This window comes from Puma concolor, chromosome D3, assembly GCF_028749965.1.
Source record: "Puma concolor isolate L17-30 chromosome D3, mPumCon1.1.hap2, whole genome shotgun sequence".
NCBI lineage: Eukaryota > Metazoa > Chordata > Mammalia > Carnivora > Felidae > Puma > Puma concolor.
Window position 1 is genome coordinate 76705453 of NC_141678.1, and position 18464 is coordinate 76723916.

Sequence of the window (18464 nt, forward strand, 5' to 3'; positions counted from 1 at the left end):
ACACACTTACTTCATAGTATCCCCTATCAAAGAAGTGATCTCGAAAGCACCTAGTGACCACGGAACGTGCTTTCAGGATCTTGGACATGTTTTCTCCCCGGATCATCATGTGTCGGTTGTTGAGCTGGACATCAACATCCGACTCCTCGTTGATCAGGTTATCAGCTCCTCCGGCAGGGGCCAACCCGATCAGTTCCCAGAAGTCACAGCTCAGCTCATGGCCACCGGGAGCCTACATTTTAGAAAGAGGGGTGGGGAGAAAGGAGAGAGAGGAGAAGACAAAAAACTAACATTATTGAGGATTTTAATTTATGTCAAAATTTTTGGTAACCTGGTATTTCTAAGACCTCATCAGTATTAGCCTACTTTTGCAATCACAAAGACCCAATAATTCAATTTTATATTGATATTTTTAATATTCCTCTCAGAGTAAATATGCAATTTAAAAACAAAATAGAAAAGCACTAACTAGAAAATAAATGATAATCTTGCAACTTGGAGTAAGTACTAACCACCATTACCAGCCAGCGTATCTTCTCACCTTTGCCCGATAATTTTTTTTTTTTTTTTTTTTTTTTTGACAGAGCATGAACGGGGGAGGGGCAGAGAGAGAAAGGGAGACACAGAATGCCCGATAATTTAAAATAACACTTTACAGGGGCGCCTGGGTGGCGCAGTCGGTTAAGCATCCGACTTCAGCCAGGTCACGATCTCGCGGTCCGTGAGTTCGAGCCCCGCATCGGGCTCTGGGCTGATGGCTCAGAGCCTGGAGCCTGTTTCCAATTCTGTGTCTCCCTCTCTCTCTGCCCCTCCCCCGTTCATGCTCTGTCTCTCTCTGTCCCAAAAATAAATAAATGTTAAAAAAATAATAATAATAAAAAAAAAATAAAATAAAATAACACTTTACTTATATTAAAAAACTCCTTAAATGCAAAGATTTTACCAAAAGCTGTTTCTCTTTGGAACAGATATATGACAGAAATTCAAATTCTCCCTAATAATTCCATTAATAGCAATTCATTTTAGAAGCCAGGCATCATGGAATATATGTAATTATCTTGGTGCCAAACCCTGGAGAGCAAGTAACACATCATAACGACTACTCCGTTTTGCAAATGACATTACATCAGTGAACCTGAGTCAGATATTTATTCTTAATGTAGGTTCTTTTACATGAAGTCCGGGAGACCCTCTTTTATCGGTATTTCTAGTCTATCAGGAAGACTCTAGGGGCTCCCTCTGGTGGTTAATATGCCACATTCGTTCGTTTTCTTTCCCAGCCAACAAGCAGAACCACAGTAATTACCTGAACGATAATTACCAACAAGTAGCTGTAACTGGTGTGGGTTATGGGCCTGTTGGCTGGAGAACAAACAACTCTCTATCAGAACTACAGTTCACTTTTTCTAAAAGAGACTTTCAAATTCTGTTCATAAAATTTCAGATTCAGGTTACTGTCCTCTCATAAAATTTTTGGGGGAGATGGCTCTTACTTCCACCTTGCTGAAAAATTATTCACACATCCGTAGCAAAGTGGCTTTACTATGGCCCCTGAGGGTTATTTAAGAAATCTGTAAAACTGGAAATCCCTGAGTTTGTTGCATCATGTGAGATGTACAGTGTACATATTTCGCTGGAAAAGGTAAAGGGATGTTAAATTTAGCAAGGACATCACAGTAGCGGGTTTATTTCCCAAATACAGAAAGTACAAATAGAAAAGCACTGGAGAACAAACAACCACCTGTTCATCCAGTGAGGAATTCAATCTACTCACCTGCTTGCCCTTTGGAGTCAGATTTAGCATCCCATAGACTGCAACGCTACTCTCGGTGGCCAAGACTACTCCATTGTAACACTGACACTGTAAAAAGATTAAAGCTCAAATTTACTGACTCATATTTACGTCAAAATATATGTTCCAATGCATAGAAAACTAAGGGGATTACTTACATAGAAGTTACCTGGTCTAAAACCGGTAAAATAATACGGCCATTAGTATTTAGTACTAATATCTACTATTAATAGCTATTTTTGTGGGGGAAGGATCCATCCATTTACAGATAAACATATAGAAGTAAATAGACACTTTATATACATATATATGCAGAAATGACAGTAGCCCACATCTCTTAAAAATATCTGAACAGTCCATTTTTTTTCTTTAAAATTCAGACTGTTGAAATAATAAACAGTCCACCTAGACTATGATCGTCGATACTACTAAAATCATTAGGACAAAAGTGACAAGTACCTTTATAAGGGGGGGGTCAGGCTATCAACACTTCAACTCACTATCATCAAATCATAAAAAAAAAAGACAACATGTGTCTTTATGTGTTTTATGATATGATGCGATTGAAAGAGCAGAGCCTCGCCCAGGAAGTAGCTGTGTCAAAAACAAACAAACAAACAAACAAACAAAACCAAACTAAACCAGACCAAACAAAAAAACCCAAAAACCTGAATCTGATAAGCTTATAAGAAATACAGAGGATAGAGGAACATGTTAAATGACATCTCAGGATGCACCCAACCAAATCTAGAATGGACAAGTTCCACGAGACAACCAACTAGGTTTTTTCAAACAAATAAACAGCAAGGGCTGGTTGTGGGGGGGCGGGTGGAGGGAGTGAGGATGGAGGAAGAAAAGAAAAAGGAAGAACGGTTACAGACTGAGATTTCAGACCCACATCAACTCAAAGGAATACACAGATCTGGTTTGGGTTCTCATTCAAACCAACCAATTAGGAGTGGTCTTCATTTTAGGAAGTTGTGATAACATTAGCATGGTTATCTTAGAAATATTTTTTGGGGGGGCACCTGAGTGGCTCAGTTGGTTAAGCCTCGGACTTCGGCTCAGGTCACAATCTCACAGTTTGTGAGTTCGAGCCCCGTGTCAGGCTCTGTGCTGACAGCTCAGACCCTGGAGCCTGCTTCGGATTCTGTGTCTCCTTCTCTCTCTGTCCCTCCCTGCTCATGCTCTGTCTCTATCTCTCAAAAATAAATACACTTAAAAAAATTTTTTTTTCTTGGAGATGCAAATTCAAGTATATTTCTATGAAATGGTACAATGTCTGGGGAGTAAAAGTGGGGGGGGGGGTGTAGAAAACCAGAACTGGCCACACATTAGTCATTACTTAATGACTTAATGTTTTTGTCCCCCTAAAATTCGTATGTTGAAATCCTGCACCCCAATGCACGGGGTGAGGAAGTGAGGCCCCGCAGAGGTGATGAGGATGAGATGAGGTCATGAGGGTCGGTCACGGGGTTAGCGCCCTTTTAAGAGTTACCAGGGTTTGCCCCCCTCCTCTGCTCTCTGCCATGTGAAAATGCAACAGGAAGTTGGCAGTCTGCAACCAGGAAGAGGGCCCTCACCAGAACACAATAGGCCTCTAGAACTGTGAGAAATAAGTTTCTGTTTGTAAGCCACCCAATCTATGGTACTTTATTACAGCAGCTGAAACTGACGAAGATGTTAACGAAGCTAGGTGATGAACCCCTGAGGTTTCCTCATACAGCTGACCTGGAACAATCTGGGAGTTAGGGGTGCTGACCCCCTGCACCGTCAAAAATACACTTATCACTTGATTCCCCCAAAACTTAACTAACAGCCTAAGGTTGACCAGAAGCCTTACCAATAACATAAAAACAATTAACATATTTTACATGTTATGTGCATTATATACTGTATTCTTAAAGGAAACTAGAGAAAGGGAGACGTCGTGAACAAGGTCATAAAGGAGAAAATACACTTACGATACTGTCAAAAAACCCATGTGCAAAGCGGACTTGTGCAGTTCAAACCCATGTTGTTCGAGGGTCAACCGTACTGTTTCCTATTTTTATGTGTTGGAAATTTTCCATAATAACAGTTTAAAATACATAAACTGCTCCTAAAATTCCCAAAACTAACAGTAAAGGAACTTACTGAAAATAATCAGATTTTCAGCTATAAGGAAGAAAAAACACTTACCAAGTCATCCGACAAGACACATTGAAGATAACCCGTACCATCCCGCAACACTAGGAACATTAAATTCTTTCCTAAACGTGAGAAAGAAAAATTTAGCCAGAATGTTCTCAAGGCACGTAAAAGTACTTTCTCATAATTTGATATTAAAAAAGGAAACTCCATGGTTAAGTGTTAAAAGGTCAAACCTCCCTTGTGGCCCCCTTCCTCCCAAGCGGCCACTGGTAATATCACTACTCAGTATTCGTAAAGTTCTTTACTTTCTGCACTCTGCTCCCAAAGCCTATGTGAGCCTCATGATCCACGTGACCATGGGAAAGCAAGACAGTAAGCCACGTGAGACGAGGGATTAGGTCTTATTCACCCCTGCATCCCCTGTAATAACCTGGTGCTGTGTGCTCAGTGGGAGGGGCATAAACATTGCTGCACAGAATCACTCTTTTTATTTATGCCCCATCTTATTTCCAAAGGATGTGATAACTCCTTACAATAAAATACATGTAATAAAAATAATAATACGAGGGGCGCCTGGGTGGCTCAGTCGGTTAAGTGTCTGACTCCTGATTTCAGCTCAGACATGATCTCGCGGTTTCGTGGGATTGAGCCCCATGCTGGGCTCTGCACTGATGGTGAGGAGCCTGCTTAGGATTCTCTCTCTCCCTTTCTCTCTGCCACTCCCCGACTTGTGCCCGACTCTCTCTTAAAATAAACAAACATTAAAAAAAAATAAAAATAAGAGAAAGCAGAAAGTCAGAGCCGAGGAAGAAGTAGAATGCAGATACACTAATTATAGGAGTCAACACTACTGCCATAAATAAATTTCAGATCTGGCTTTGTACTTCCTGTAATACATCCTCTGCTTTTCATTAAATAATTAAATTCAAGTAGACAAATATTTACTGGATACTTCTGATCTCTGTGGTTGCTTACCGTTAAATAGCATTTAAATAATCTTTAAATAACTTGTATCTTAAATGCTTATTTATTTATTTACTTATTTTTGAGGGGGCAGGGAGCAGAGAGAGAAAGAGAGAGAGGATCTCAAGCAGGCTCTGCACTGTCAGCGCAGAGCCTGATGAGGGGCTCGAAGTCACAAACCATGAGATCATGACCTGAGCCAAAATCAAGAGACGCTTAACCGACTGAGCCACCCAGGTGCCCCAGCATTTAAGTAATTTTTAAACCTGTAATAGTCATATTACAGAAGAACAAAGTAAGGCCATGGTTCACATCTTTTAAAACCTAGCTTCCAATACCAAAAATTTCACCCCTCTCCCCAAGAAAAGGTCTTTAATGTTCTCCTTCACCTAAGACCAGGGATGTTTAAAATTGAAGAGAGAGGGGCGCCTGGGTGGCGCAGTCGGTTAAGCATCCGACTTCAGCCAGGTCACGATCTCGCGGTCCGTGAGTTCGAGCCCCGCGTCGGGCTCTGGGCTGATGGCTCAGAGCCTGGAGCCTGTTTCCGATTCTGTGTCTCCCTCTCTCTCTGCCCCTGCCCCATTCATGCTCTGTCTCTCTCTGTCCCAAAAATAAATAAATGTTGAAAAAAAATAAATAAAAATAAAAATAAATAAAATTGAAGAGAGAAAAGCAAAGCTATACCATTTACCTTGCCTACGCAGCCTGTGGACCCAGCCAAATACCTTTACTCTTTGGCCTCTGTATCCTTCCAGTGCATGAATCTTCACCTGTCAAATTGAAATCAATAACATTTGACCAACTGTGTAATTTACCACATATCAACTTCTCCACTACTATTAGACGGATGACAGTAAAAGTGTTAAAGATTCACAAATGGTACAAAACTACAGTCATTCTACAGCAGGTCAGAACCAACAAGTTTCACCATATTGGAGTGGTTAAAAAAAAAAAAAAAAAAATCCAAGTGTTCTCTTAGTGTAAAACTGACCCTGAGAAACATCGGGAATCTCAGATACTGATATATAAGCAATGATGAAATGAACTCATAATAGCAACAACCAGTCCACACAGAGCCCTCTCCTGCCCTCATAGTCCCTCCTGACATCGAAAGGTGGAAGCTAAGCAAGGCCAGCTTTTGCTTTGGAGGGGTAAGGAGAGAGGAGCACAGGAAGGGGAGCATGAATGCAGCCAAGACAGCTCATTGTTAAGGACACGGGAAAAATAGGAAAATGCATCAGGAGCAAGAACGACTTGACATTTAAGTATGTCCACTCACAGCCCAGCATCTGTTCTAGAGAAAATACAGAGGCATGCAATTCACAAAATCACAAAATGTTTCATCTGTTTAAAAAAGTCATGAAAACAGGGGTGCCTGGGTGGCTCAGTCGGTTAAGTGTCCAACTTCAACTCGGGTCATGATCTCACAGCTTGTGAGTCTGAGCCCCACATCAGGCTCTGTGCTGACAGCTCAGAGCCTGGAGCCTGCTTTGGATTCTGTGTCTTCCTCTCTCTCTCTGCCCCTCCCCCGCTCATGCTCTGTCTCTCTCTCTCTCTCCTTCAAAAATAAATATTAAAAAAGAAACATCACTATTAAAAAAAGTAATAATGAAAATCATGGATTTTCCCCTTATTTTATGGTGAGGAAATGGACAGGTAGGGAGGGAGGACACTTAGGCAGCTTTTAGGCAGGGCAGGAACCATTCAACACCTAATTACTAAACTTTATAATAAAACGAACCCCAGAAGAACCAGCCTCACAACTCGAAAATGTAATTTCCCTCTATGCCTTCTAAAAGGCAAGGAAGGGTAAATGGTGCAAAGGAACAGACCATGGGGCACGCCCCTCAGACACAGAGCTGACAGTCTGGCGTGGGAAGTCCACGATATTTGGGACAACACGTGTCACACTCACACATTTTGGCTCTGGGAGACTTGGATCGTTTTCGATGGTAATTTTCTTTGCTTCTTCCAGGTTCTTTTCTCTTCGCAAATTGTCTTCTGCCTAATTTTAACAATAAAGCAATCTGTTAACACGGTTTCTAGTATTCTAACCCCAAAACCGTTCACAGTAGCAAAGTCATGACTCACCTCTTTCTTTTCCCGGGATTCACTCTTCATTTGTTCCCTATGCCACATTTTTTTAATGTTCTTCATCTGTGATTTAGAAATAACATCCCACCTCTAGAGAGAAAAACATATTTTTTTCAAGACCTCCATGTTCTGATGCAAATTTATTCATAAAATGTAATTCTGTTGAGTTTTTTAGCTCACCTACCTCATTTTCTTTTTGTGAATCTATGTAAATGGTGGGAAAGGGCTCTTTTCCTACTGTCATCAAAGCCTTGGGTGGGAAGGGAGAAAAAGAAAATTGTTTTGACGTTGTACAATATTTGAAATCAAAATAACATCCTAATTATGAGGCAACTTCAGCTATCTAGAACATAATCAAGAGCCAGGAAGAAAAGCATACAGGCCCCAAGAGCCAAAAGTCAATGTTCATAGAATGACTGGTCCGATGTACTAAAAACACTTTGCTTAAAGTAGAAGTGCTCAGGTCCTTTCACAAAAATTCTAGCAAGTTCGGTTGCACATTACAGTTGACCCCTGAACACGGGTTTAAACTGAGTGGGTCCAGGGGCTCCTGGGTGGCTCAGCTGGTTGAACGTCTGACTTTGGCTCAGGTCATGATCTCACAGTTTGTGAGTTCAAGCCGCGTGTCGGGCTCTGTGCTGATAGCTGAGAGTCTGGGGCCTGCTTTGGATTCTGTGTCTTCCTCTCTCTCTGCCCCTCCCCTGCTCACAGTCTGCCTCTCAAAAATGAATAAACATTAAAAAAAATTTTTTTTTTAACTGAGTGGGTCCACTTATGCAGATTTTTTCCCACAGACACGGTATAGTACTGTAAGTACATTTTCTCTTCCTTATTTTTTTTTAAGGTTTATTTTTATTTTGAGAGAAAGAGTGCAAGCAATGGAGGGGCAGAGAGAGAGAGAGAGGGGGACAGAAGATCTGAAGCGGGCTCCATGCTGACAGCAGAGAGCCTGATGTGGGTCTTGAACTTATAACTGTAAGATCCTGACCTGAGCCAAAGTCGGACACTCAAATGACTGAGCCATCCAGGTGCCCCTCTTCCTTATGATTTTAACATGTTCTTTCTTCTAGTTTACTTTTTTAAAAAATACAGTATATAATACATATACCATTCAAAATATGTGTTGACTGTTTATGTGATTGGTAAAACTTCTGCTTAACGGGAAGCTATTAGTAGTTAAGTTTTAGGGAAGTCAAAAGCTATATACAGATTTGACTCTGCGGGGGTGTATTGTCCAAGGATCAACTGTATACAGTTTCCCAGTATAAGCAGACTGGAAGAAACAGATTTTAAGGGGCTGTGGGGACCAGCAGGAAGTATACTGAGAACGACAGAGGAGAAAGAGCTAACGATAAAATACAGTCACAGATTACACCTAAATGGTTAATCTTCATTAAGAAATCAGGGAAGTTGTTTCTGAAACTCTTTCAGAAACAAAAACAATGGTTGAGAACCTTAAGGCTACATAAGCCTCATTTAATTTGAAAAATCCCTCCATGTAGAACACCTCTTTTCATAAATATGAAGACATATCAGGTGTCGCTGTGTCATTTATATTTCATAGTTTATATTACTTGATTCAGTCAACCACGAAATGTAACAAATTAGTCTCTCCAGGTATAGGATCTGCAGCTTATAAAAACTAAAGGTCTAGTTTCCAAACCTGGAAAATAATTTTCATCTTGTCTTAACGCTAACCCCAACTCAATGATCATCGCAGAGGAGGGAACCTGGATCTTTTAAAAAACATCCAAGAGGAGGAATTCTTTTTAATAATCAGACTTTATAGAGATGTTTGTAAATCATTGGGAATTTGCTACCTGACACTCTCTACTGATGGCTCTTTTTTTATCACTGAAATTGAAAGACCCAAACTTCAATTCTCCAAATTAGAATGGCACACTTTTGCTAATAGTGACATTCTGCAAACATTCACCTAAACACTGTTGTCAGTTTTGGGGAGCCATAGGAATCACCCCAAAACAACTGGAAATGAAAGATTTCCCTCTAAAAGTTATGACTCAGCCTCCATCACATGAAATTCATGCCCAGATTTCTTCTAATCTCCCAAGAGGCCTCTTAGTGAATTTACCACTAGAATCTAGATGTGATCCTGAGTCTTGAGACTCAAAGAATCTAATTTATATTAGTACACTAAGAATGGACCCGTTTCTCAGAACAGACACTCCGTGATTCAGGAGTCTGTAGAGTGAAGACAGAATGCTAATTTACTAACGTACTATTATTTCTCATGATCTAAAAATCCTTGGGGCGCCTGGGTGGCTCAGTCGGTTAAGCGTCCGACTTCAGCTCAGGTCATGATCTCACAGTTCGTGAGTTCGAGCCCTGCATCGGGCTCTGTGCTGACAGCTCAGAGCCTGGAGCCTGCTTCACATTCTGTGTCTCCCTCTCTGTCCCTTCCCTGCTCATGCTGTGTCTCTCTCTGTCTCAAAAATAAATAAACATTAAAAAAAAATAAAAAAATAAAAATAAAAATCCTCTAGTGAGTTTCGCATGTTCTCTCTCAGGGTGATAAGAAAGAAAAAGAAGACACCTCTTCAAAATGTTCAAATTAAGTTTAAAACCTTCTTCATCCAATACTCTTAAAGCTACACAGCTGTATACATTCCTCATTTTCTCTTTCCTGAAAATTCTCTTCAAATCTACTTCTTGGGGTGCCTGGGTGGCTCAGTCGGTTGAGCATCCGACTTCGGCTCAGGTCACCATCTTGAAGTTAGTGAGTTCGAGCCGCGCGTCGGGCTCTGTGCTGACAGCTCAGAGCCTGGAGCCTGCTTTGGATTCTGTGTGCCCCCCTCTCTCTCCGCCCCACCCCTGCTTGTGCTCTCTCTGTCTTTCAAAAATGAATAAACATAAAAAAAATTAAAAAACAATCTACTTCCCGAAATAAAATCATTGACAACTCACAGAGCAATAAACATAAGTCATTAATAAACACAAAGCCATTTTCCTAATGAGACGCTACCTTTAGACCTGTTTTAAAAGGTTTCTCCTTGGTTCCATCACCTGTAGCATCATTTCCCTCTCGATCCGAGACATAGAGCTCTGTTTTACAAAAGGAGAATAAGTTACTCACTTGGCCAATAATTATTAGTCACCTCATACTGTAACTACTTCATCCATTCTTTACCTTTGTGAACAGAACAAGCAACTGATTAGCAAAAATTACCACAGTCCAAAAGAAGTATTATAATTACTTTCCCACTCCCTTATTTCAGTGACATCACATAAAAACACACTAGTTACAAATTTGGCTTTTCAAAATGAACTTTGATGATTCTAATTTGTGAGACTGCTTCTGTATCTATTGGAGTCCGAAACAATTAAAACAAAACAAAACAAAACAAAAAGGCTTTGGAGTTGGCCAGACCGGACTGGAATCTTGGATGTTGTGCTTTATTTTTTTTTTATTTTTTATCTTTTTGGATGTTGTGCTTTAAAAGCCAGGTGATCCTCGGGAATTCACTTAACCTTTCTGAGCTTATTTGTCTATGAAATGAGGGAAAACATGATACCCATCTTGATCGGCTGCACGGAGGACGAAATAACACATGCAAAACAGATATCCCAGTGACAGTGCACAGATGTCAAATAAATACCAGCTCCGTCTGATCTTTAAAGGATACCGAAGCTCTGAGCTTAAACAAACTGCAGAAGGCCTTATAACTAGTTGAGTGTGAACAGTGACATCAATCCAGGTCTCTGTTTTCCTTTTTCTACTGCACCATATGGTCCCCCGGAAATCTCAATATAAATGAGGATGTGTGAAAGCGAATTAGCATTCACAAGTCCTTTCGGGATGATCTCTTGGAAGAGCTTACATATTTGGGGATTACTCTGATGTCTCACAGTGCCTCGCAGTGCCCAAGTCTCAGCTGAATCACGAGATGGTTCGCCGTGGGGCAGGGTCCGGGGCTGCCGCCATCGCAGTCCCCGGAGGTTTGGGGGTTCCCGGGGAGCCGGGCCCCGCTCCGCTAGTCGGGACCCAGCGGGGGTCCAGGCCCCTCCCTCGCTCCCATCTTTCACGAATAAATAGCGGTGGACCGCCCACTCGGGACCAGGCAATCCACTGCAACTAGCTTCCTGCCCCACGCAGGGGCATCGCTCCACTTACACACTCCGGGGTCCCCAATCCCCGCTCACCTAGTACCATCCCTGCGGTCGGCCCGGTCACCTCCAAGGACATCGCCTGCAACGCACTGCTGCCTTGTCACCCCAACGTGCACCGGAGGATTCTTCGACTCGGACGTTGCATCAGAACGACGCGCATAGGCCGCCCCGGCGAATCACCCGAGCGTCAGGGCGCATTGGTTACAGGAAGATACGACATGAGGGCGGGCGTCACTGTAGCCGCCATCTTTGGGTCGGGCAGAGACAACTTCCGGGTCCGACGCCCCGCCCCCGCGTGCTGAGGGGCTCTCGGCACTGGTCCTTTGGGAACTCCCAGGAGGCTTAGACCCGGGAGCCGGGGGAGGGGCTACAATCCTTTCCCTACGGTCTCCACCTGCCTGTTTTCCCTGCTGAATTCTGCCCCCAGCTGTAGGTGCGCTGGGGCCCTTTTGGAAATAACACCAGAAGTTTCGCTCTGTATCCCCAAATGTTGGAATGCTTGTGGAATTAATGTCATCAAATATATTGAGAGCTAGCCACGAGGTGGGGATGAGGGTGAGGGACAGAAGAGGCCCTCACTTGGGTTGCCTGTTGTGACATATGAAGATGCTTTAACTTTCTAACGTAAATGGATGAACGTACAGTACTTACGTATTTATGATTTGGATTATGAATATTTTTATATAAAGTTGTAAGGATCACTCTTAGGCCATAATAATGCGAAAAGAACTAAGGCTTCAAACCTGGCTGAAATTCTGGTTCTGCCTTTTACTAACTGCCTTGGGGTAAATTCCCCAACCTGTCTATGCTTCAATTTCCCTATTTGGGAAGGATGATACAAGTACACTGCCCAGTGCATAATAGATACTAAAAAAAAAAAAAAAAAAAAAAAAAAAAAAAAAAAAGGTAGCTAAGGTCATCATTGGTCATCATTCTCTGTTGAGTGGAATACCAGAGTTTGTCCTTGAGTCAAAGGAAAACTTATTTTTGTTATGAAAGGAACTAAAAATAACAACGTGCATAGGTTCAGACTCTATGGAGAATAGGAACCAAATACTTTTCTTCAAGAGTACTTCAGCTAATTTCACGGACTTTCCCTTTCCCTCTTTGCTAACTTTTTGTTTGTCCACACAAGTATTAGTGATCTGTTGCTGCAAAGCAAATTACCTCAAACCTTGGGCGCTTAAAACAACAAACACACAGTTTCTGAGGGCCAGGAATTCCAGGAGTGGCTTCGCTGGGGGTTGGGGCTCTGGGTCTCCTGAATCAAGCTGTGGGCAGGGGCTGCAGTCTTCTGAAGTTTGGCTAGGGGAGGATCTGCTACGGAGCTCACTCTATGGCTGTGGGCAGAAGGCCTACTTGCCTTCTTGTCCAGCTGGGTTCCCCATAGTGCTTTTAATGACAGGACAGCTGACTTCCCCCAAAGCGAGTGATCAGAGAGAGAGAAGCTGTGTTAATTACCTGTCGTTGTATATGATAAATTACCCTCAAACTAGCAACATTTGGCTTCTCATGTCTGTGGACCAGGAATCTGGGCAAGGCTTGGCTGGGGACTCTGGCTTAGGCCTCTCAAAAGGCTGCAATCAAGGTGTCAGCTGGGGCTGCAGTCATCATAATTTAAGATGCTTAAGTCTCACCTGGGGTGAATTTTCTTCCACACTCAGGTGAGTGTTGGCGGGGTTCAGTTCCTCGCTGTCTGTTGGCCTCATTTCTTTGCCATATGGGCCCTCCAACGGGCAAACATCACAGCAAGCAAACAAGATGAAAGGCACACTCTTTTGCAGCCTACTCCCAGAAGTGACATCCTTAACGTTCACCATATTCTGCTTGTTAGAATCCAGTCACTTGGTCCAGCCTACACTCAAACACAGGGTTTTACACCAGGCATGACTATTAGGAGGTGAGGATCAAGGGGGCCATCTTGGAAAGCTGCCTCCCACAGTGACCAAATCCCAAGCTAAAGTGCCTTTTATGATCTGATTAGTGAGGTAACATTTCATCCCGTTTCATCATTTCTACTTCTACTGGTCACACAAACCAACGTAGTACAGCACGGGAGAGGATTACACGAAGGGGTGAATACCAGGAGGCGAAGCTCAATGGGAACCGTCCTAGGGCCTGCCCGTCACAGTCCAGCCAGATGAATTTCTCCTCTTCACTTTGCTCTGGGTCCCAGAGGCTGACTAATGGGGAACACATCAACAGGCTCTCTGGCTTCTGGTGAGATACAGCTAGCCAGGAGCACGGGCAGGAGAACAGAGCGAGGAGAGTGAGGTTGGGGTATTCCCCCAGCTCCCTCGCTGCAGGCTGGCTGCATCTAACTCCTGACAGGTGGCTCTAAGAAATTGTCATCTGGACTGCCCTTCATGCACTAAGGGTTTGGCCCACCAGTCTCTTAGTCCGATCTCCCTCCGAAACTTTCCCTACAGTATCGCAGGAACTTTCCCTACAGTATCGCTGAAAGGGTCACTTCCAAGAACAAAACTGAATGAATGAAATGAAATGAAATAAATGAAATGCACTGTTCCTCTGTCTCCTTATGCGACTCAGGCCAGCTGGGGGCGCCCCCTTCTCATGGTGCTCGAGGGCCCGCCTTTGCGGCCACTCAGGGCTCAGGGTCATCCCAGTCAGGGCTGATTTACACTTCCCTCCACCAGGCGCGGGATGCGAGTCGTTGACCTAATTCTGTAATGGCTCTCACGGGCCACCGTAGCGGACCGCCTGCTTGAACTCAGGGCGCGCGATGCCGGCGCCGCCATGTTGTCTCCGGCCACTTCCGCTTTTACCTCACCTGGTCCTGCCTTTCGGCTCCGCGCAGCACCTCCAGGTGTGCGTGGAAGCTCCCGGGCTCGCGCTCGTCGCGGAAGCCCTGCCTTTCCCGCGCTGTCTCGGAGCAATCCCGCAGACGTCTATAGAGTTCGCTCCTGCACCTAGCGATGTGCTCCTCGAGACAGTCTCCGGAGAGAGAAGATGCGAACTACACTGTAAGCACCTCTAAGGCTCCTTTACCCATCCCCAGGCCGGGAACGGGGACGGGTGGAGGGAGGGGAGGCCCAGTGTCCAATTAATTAGCGAGATGGCAAGCAATACAAAAATCCCCGTCCTCCTTAACACCTGCCTGTAACTGCAAACAAAACGTAGGAGTTACCGTGACGATGAAACTGTTAGCTTCAGGATTGTAACTTACCTTCTCGTTGTAAAGTTTAAGCACTTAGGTTTGTTCGTTAATTTCTGCGCTTTCCAGGCTCCTTGATGTTTGTGAACTCGTTCGTAAGCACCTAATCTATAATCTCCTTCTAAAACAAGTTTTTTTAAAAAAGCGAAATCATTTTAAAACCCTGCTGGATGCTTACCCTGTAAGGATGGTGAATAATGATAACTCTGCAGCTGGGGCGCTGAAGCCAGCTACATACATAGGATTCAGGACTCTCTGTCTTCTGCCTCCCTGACGCCGTCCAGGTTCCGTCACCAGTGTGAGGCACAGATTTTTCCATTGTAAAATGATAATCTTCTGGAAAGGCTGTTGTGAGTTTATTGGAGATCAAGTATACAAATATGCCTCGTATGTGCTTGGCATACAGTAAGCCTCCTGAGTTAGAATAGAAATGGTATTAAAATAACATCATTAATTTCTTGTTTCACGATTCTGCACGAATCACATCTTCAAGCCTTCAACCAAACTGCTGAAGGACCTGCCCCATTTGCACCCTCACCCACTCAGCTCTTCCCTTGCTGAACGTCTCAGGAATTCAGTATCCCAGCGTGTCTCCGAATCTACAGACCCTTCTCACTGCCCCAGCTCTCAGCAAATGACCTGTTTTTTGCTTCACGCTATTAAGTAGTAGCTGCCTGATAGTCCTCCCTTAACAGCCCTCAAACTTTCCTCTCCAACACCTATGCTTTCCTTCTAGTACAATCCAAGTAGTATCCTCTCTCCTGCCAACCCCTCTGCCTGTCTCCTGAAGCCTCACAGCTCTCCATTCAAGCCCTGGAGAACACTTAAAACAAAAAAACATTTTTTCTCCACTTGTCAACCTTCCATGATTTCCCTTTGCTCTCAGGATCCACCCCAGTGCCCCTATAGACTCCCCAGGCTGTGCTCTAGCCTACCATTTCTTCCTAAAAGCATAATTAACATCAGTTTAGCCTTTTTTTCACTGAGTTGTCTTGAGCATGATGTGGGATTTGGAAGAGCCTTTAAGAAAGGTGAAGACAGAGTGAAATGGAGAAGGAGCTGGGAAGCTTTCAAAGCAGAATGGTGTTCTTTGAAAGCTGTGAGAACTAACCTCTAGGTTTGAAGAGCAATCACTTTGTCCGTTTGGCAGGAGCTGAGGCCCTAGTGAGTCTCCAGGGGTCTCCGGCCCAGCTGATGATTTCTTAGTTTGTCAGGCTTTTTATTTTTTACTATGGGAACAGGTCATGAAAGTATTTTCACCCCAAGCCACAAAATCCTGAGAAATATCCAAGTCTTAGACAAATCCAGTCAATTTTAAAAAAGCTCTTCTGGGGGACGGGGCTCCTGGGTGTCTCAGTTGGTCGAGTGTTCGACTCTAGATTTCAGCTCAGGTCTCAATCCCCTCCTGAGTTGGTCTCTGTGCTGACAGTGCGGAGCCTGCTTGGGATTCTCTTATCCCCTCCCATGCTCCCTCACTCGTGTGCACTGTGTGCTTTGTCAAAATAAATGAATAAACTTCAAAAAAAAAAAAAAGGGGGCTCTTCTGGGTTCACATTTACTGAAGATGTTTGCCGTGATGACATCTTGGTGCAAGTTTTCCAGAAACTTGAACCAAAACTCTCCCTTTAGAAATACTACTTTATTGAACTCTCGAGTAAGCATTAAATTTTTGTGTTGGTCACAGAAATTTAAATAAGGAAACTGAAGGTAGGTAGGAGTCTCAAGGCTGATGGTAACTGGAAACCTCTTACAGAATTTCCATAGACTGGCTTATTTATTATACAGTTGGCTCAGCAGAACCATTTTGTGATGAAACCGCAAGATGAGTCCCAGGCGGGACGGAGCAGGGACTCCCATTTGGCCTCTTGTCAACTTCTATTGCATAGAGAGCACAAGAGCCTGATTCAGTATCATACTTCTTTGGGGACCATGAGGGAATCCCAGGGGATCTTTCTCCCACTCTGGGAGAGAGTCTGGGACCCATTAGAGCAGCTGGACACAATCCCTTCATGGCTGCTTCAGTGTCACTGTGCTGAGTAAGTCTGTCTCCAGCGTCGGGGGTTCTGCCTACTTTCATTCAGGCAATGCAGTTCCCTTTTCCCTTCCTTCCCAGTTCCCTTCCCTCCTCCTTTAACCTTCCTCTTCTTTTCGCTGCTCTTTCCCCTCCTTCTACTCTGTAGGGTGACTACCAGACAGCTTCGGCTTAGCTCCTCTCAGCCTGTGAGAGCGTGTTCTTTCTGGCCAGTAACTAGCCAGCAGAGGCGGGAGAGGCCTGCCTTGCACTGTGCACGCACTTTGCAGACTTTGGTTGAACCTGGCTCTCTCTGATGGACTAAGGAAAGCAGGACACCAAATTTATTTGTAAATATGGGAAATGCTCGGCAGATTCCAAAAGACTTTCCCTTGGGTTGCATTCTTAATGATTGCAACCAGTTCTAATTAGATGCCTTGAAGAAAAAGAAATTAGTTTTCTTTGTAACTCGGCCTGGCCCCAGTATACTTTGGGTGATCAAAAGAAATGGCTACCAGGTGCCTGGGTGGCTCAGTCGGTTAGGCGTCCAACTCTTGATTTCAGCTCAGGTCAGGATCTCACAGTTGGTGGGATCGAGCCCCAAGTCATAGATCTCTGCTGCCAGTGCAGAGCCTTTTGGGGATTCTCTCTCTGCCCCTCCCCTGCTCATGCTGTCTCTCTCTCAAAAATAAATAAACTGTAAAAAAAATAAATTCTATTTTACAATTGGATCTGTTTTGTAAATGTTCTCAAAAGTGGGGAGAGATCCTTTATGTACAGACCTGTATGAAACTGTGCGAAGACCCAGGCTGGCAGGACTTGCAGGATGTATGTGTTGGCCTCCATTTTTACCCCACCTCCAGAGGATTGAGAGCCAGATTTGCTCATGATCTTACCTTCTAGCCACTGCCAAACCGTCTCCATTCAGAACCTCCTTTACAGGTCCCAGCTGGCTTCTCTCAGCCTCCTGCTCCAACAGCCCCTAAGCCCCATCTTCCCTAGTCAGGCTCCTAAAGAACCAGAACCCCCAAAACTGGAGCCCCAAGCACTCTCCCTGGTAAGGCTTCAGGCTAGTTCCTTCCTTAACCTCACCACCAGGCCCAGGGGCTTTATCCCCTTTGGGAGGTGGTTGTTGGGAATAGGGCAATTACTAGAGTACATGTCCCTTTCTCTGTAAGAGTTCTAGGGGCATGCAAAGAAAGGTTTGATAGATTTTCAGAAAATGCTGATAAGTTTAGGGATGAGTTTGTCAGACTGGGGCTGATGTTCTCACTGACCTGGCAGGACGTCAGTGTCATTCGCATCATGCACACTGTTGCATCCCTGATGAAAGAGATCACATTATGAGAAAGGCTAGAGAGTGCAGACAGTCTAGTAACCGCTTATCCTCACCACTAAGTCTGCAGGGTATGTGGTGAAGTGGTCCCAGAACAGGTCCCCTGCTGAGACTCTGGACAATATTGGCCAAACGAGAATGAGGCGTTCTATCACTTGTTTGTCCGGAGGGATGAAAAGGTATATAATAACACTGGTAAATTATGATAAGGTTAGAGATCATTCAAGGGAATGATGAAAACCTGGCAGTCTCTCTGAGCTGGGTAACAGACATTCAGAAAGCATGCTGACACAGACCTGTGCACCTGGAGTGCACAGAAGGAAGGGCATTGCTTGCCATGGGTTTTATTATCCTGTCTGCTCCAGGTGTTAGGAGAAAACTACAGAAGTCGGGGGCTGGTTCTTGGACTCCCCTGTCAAACTTGGTGGTGGAGGCCTTTGAGGTCTGTAATAACAGGCAGAGTCTGGTGGGGATACCCCCACAGAATGGTTCCAGGTCCAAAAACACCCATTTACAGAGCCAGTAAAATCATTCAAACCCAGTCTTCCATGTCCACCCATCACCCGTTAACCTGACAGCAAAATGTTGAGTCCACCAGCCGTGACCTGGTATATCAGTGTAGATCCCAGGTTTCCCCCATATGACACCTCTTGTGCTCTTTGCAGGACCCCCACCTGCAGCCAGGGTGCTAGAGAAACCTACGTGCCCAGTACCGTTAAATGCACCTATCCACCAAAAGGTAGTTAGCCCTACCCCTGAGCCCTGTTCCACTTTATGTACAGTCAGCCATCTGCGGTTTGGACACAGCATGAGATCCAGAAGATACGGCCCC

General features: G+C 44.2%; 1 protein-coding gene and 1 long non-coding RNA gene across 3 annotated transcripts in view; one reads left to right on the forward strand and one right to left on the reverse strand.

Moving 5' to 3' along the window:
- Positions 1–11316, reverse strand: part of NARS1 (asparaginyl-tRNA synthetase 1) — an 18548-nt gene extending 7232 nt beyond the window's left edge. Inside the window, exons 1-9 of the mRNA XM_025931040.2 lie at positions 11144–11316; positions 9966–10045; positions 7167–7232; positions 6980–7072; positions 6804–6893; positions 5580–5658; positions 3974–4044; positions 1775–1861; positions 11–232 (exon numbers count right to left, since the gene is read on the reverse strand). Coding sequence (XP_025786825.2) covers positions 11–232; positions 1775–1861; positions 3974–4044; positions 5580–5658; positions 6804–6893; positions 6980–7072; positions 7167–7232; positions 9966–10045; positions 11144–11186 — 831 coding nt within the window. The 5' untranslated portion in view covers positions 11187–11316. The remainder of the gene's footprint in view (positions 1–10; positions 233–1774; positions 1862–3973; positions 4045–5579; positions 5659–6803; positions 6894–6979; positions 7073–7166; positions 7233–9965; positions 10046–11143) is intronic.
- Positions 11317–13872: 2556 nt separating this feature from the next.
- The window catches only part of LOC147575641 (uncharacterized), a 45923-nt gene continuing 41331 nt past the window's right edge, over positions 13873–18464 (forward strand). Inside the window, exon 1 of one of the 2 annotated variants that reach the window (XR_015242589.1) lies at positions 13873–14094. This is a non-coding gene — a long non-coding RNA (uncharacterized LOC147575641). The remainder of the gene's footprint in view (positions 14095–18464) is intronic. The other variant, XR_015242588.1, reaches the window with a different exon arrangement.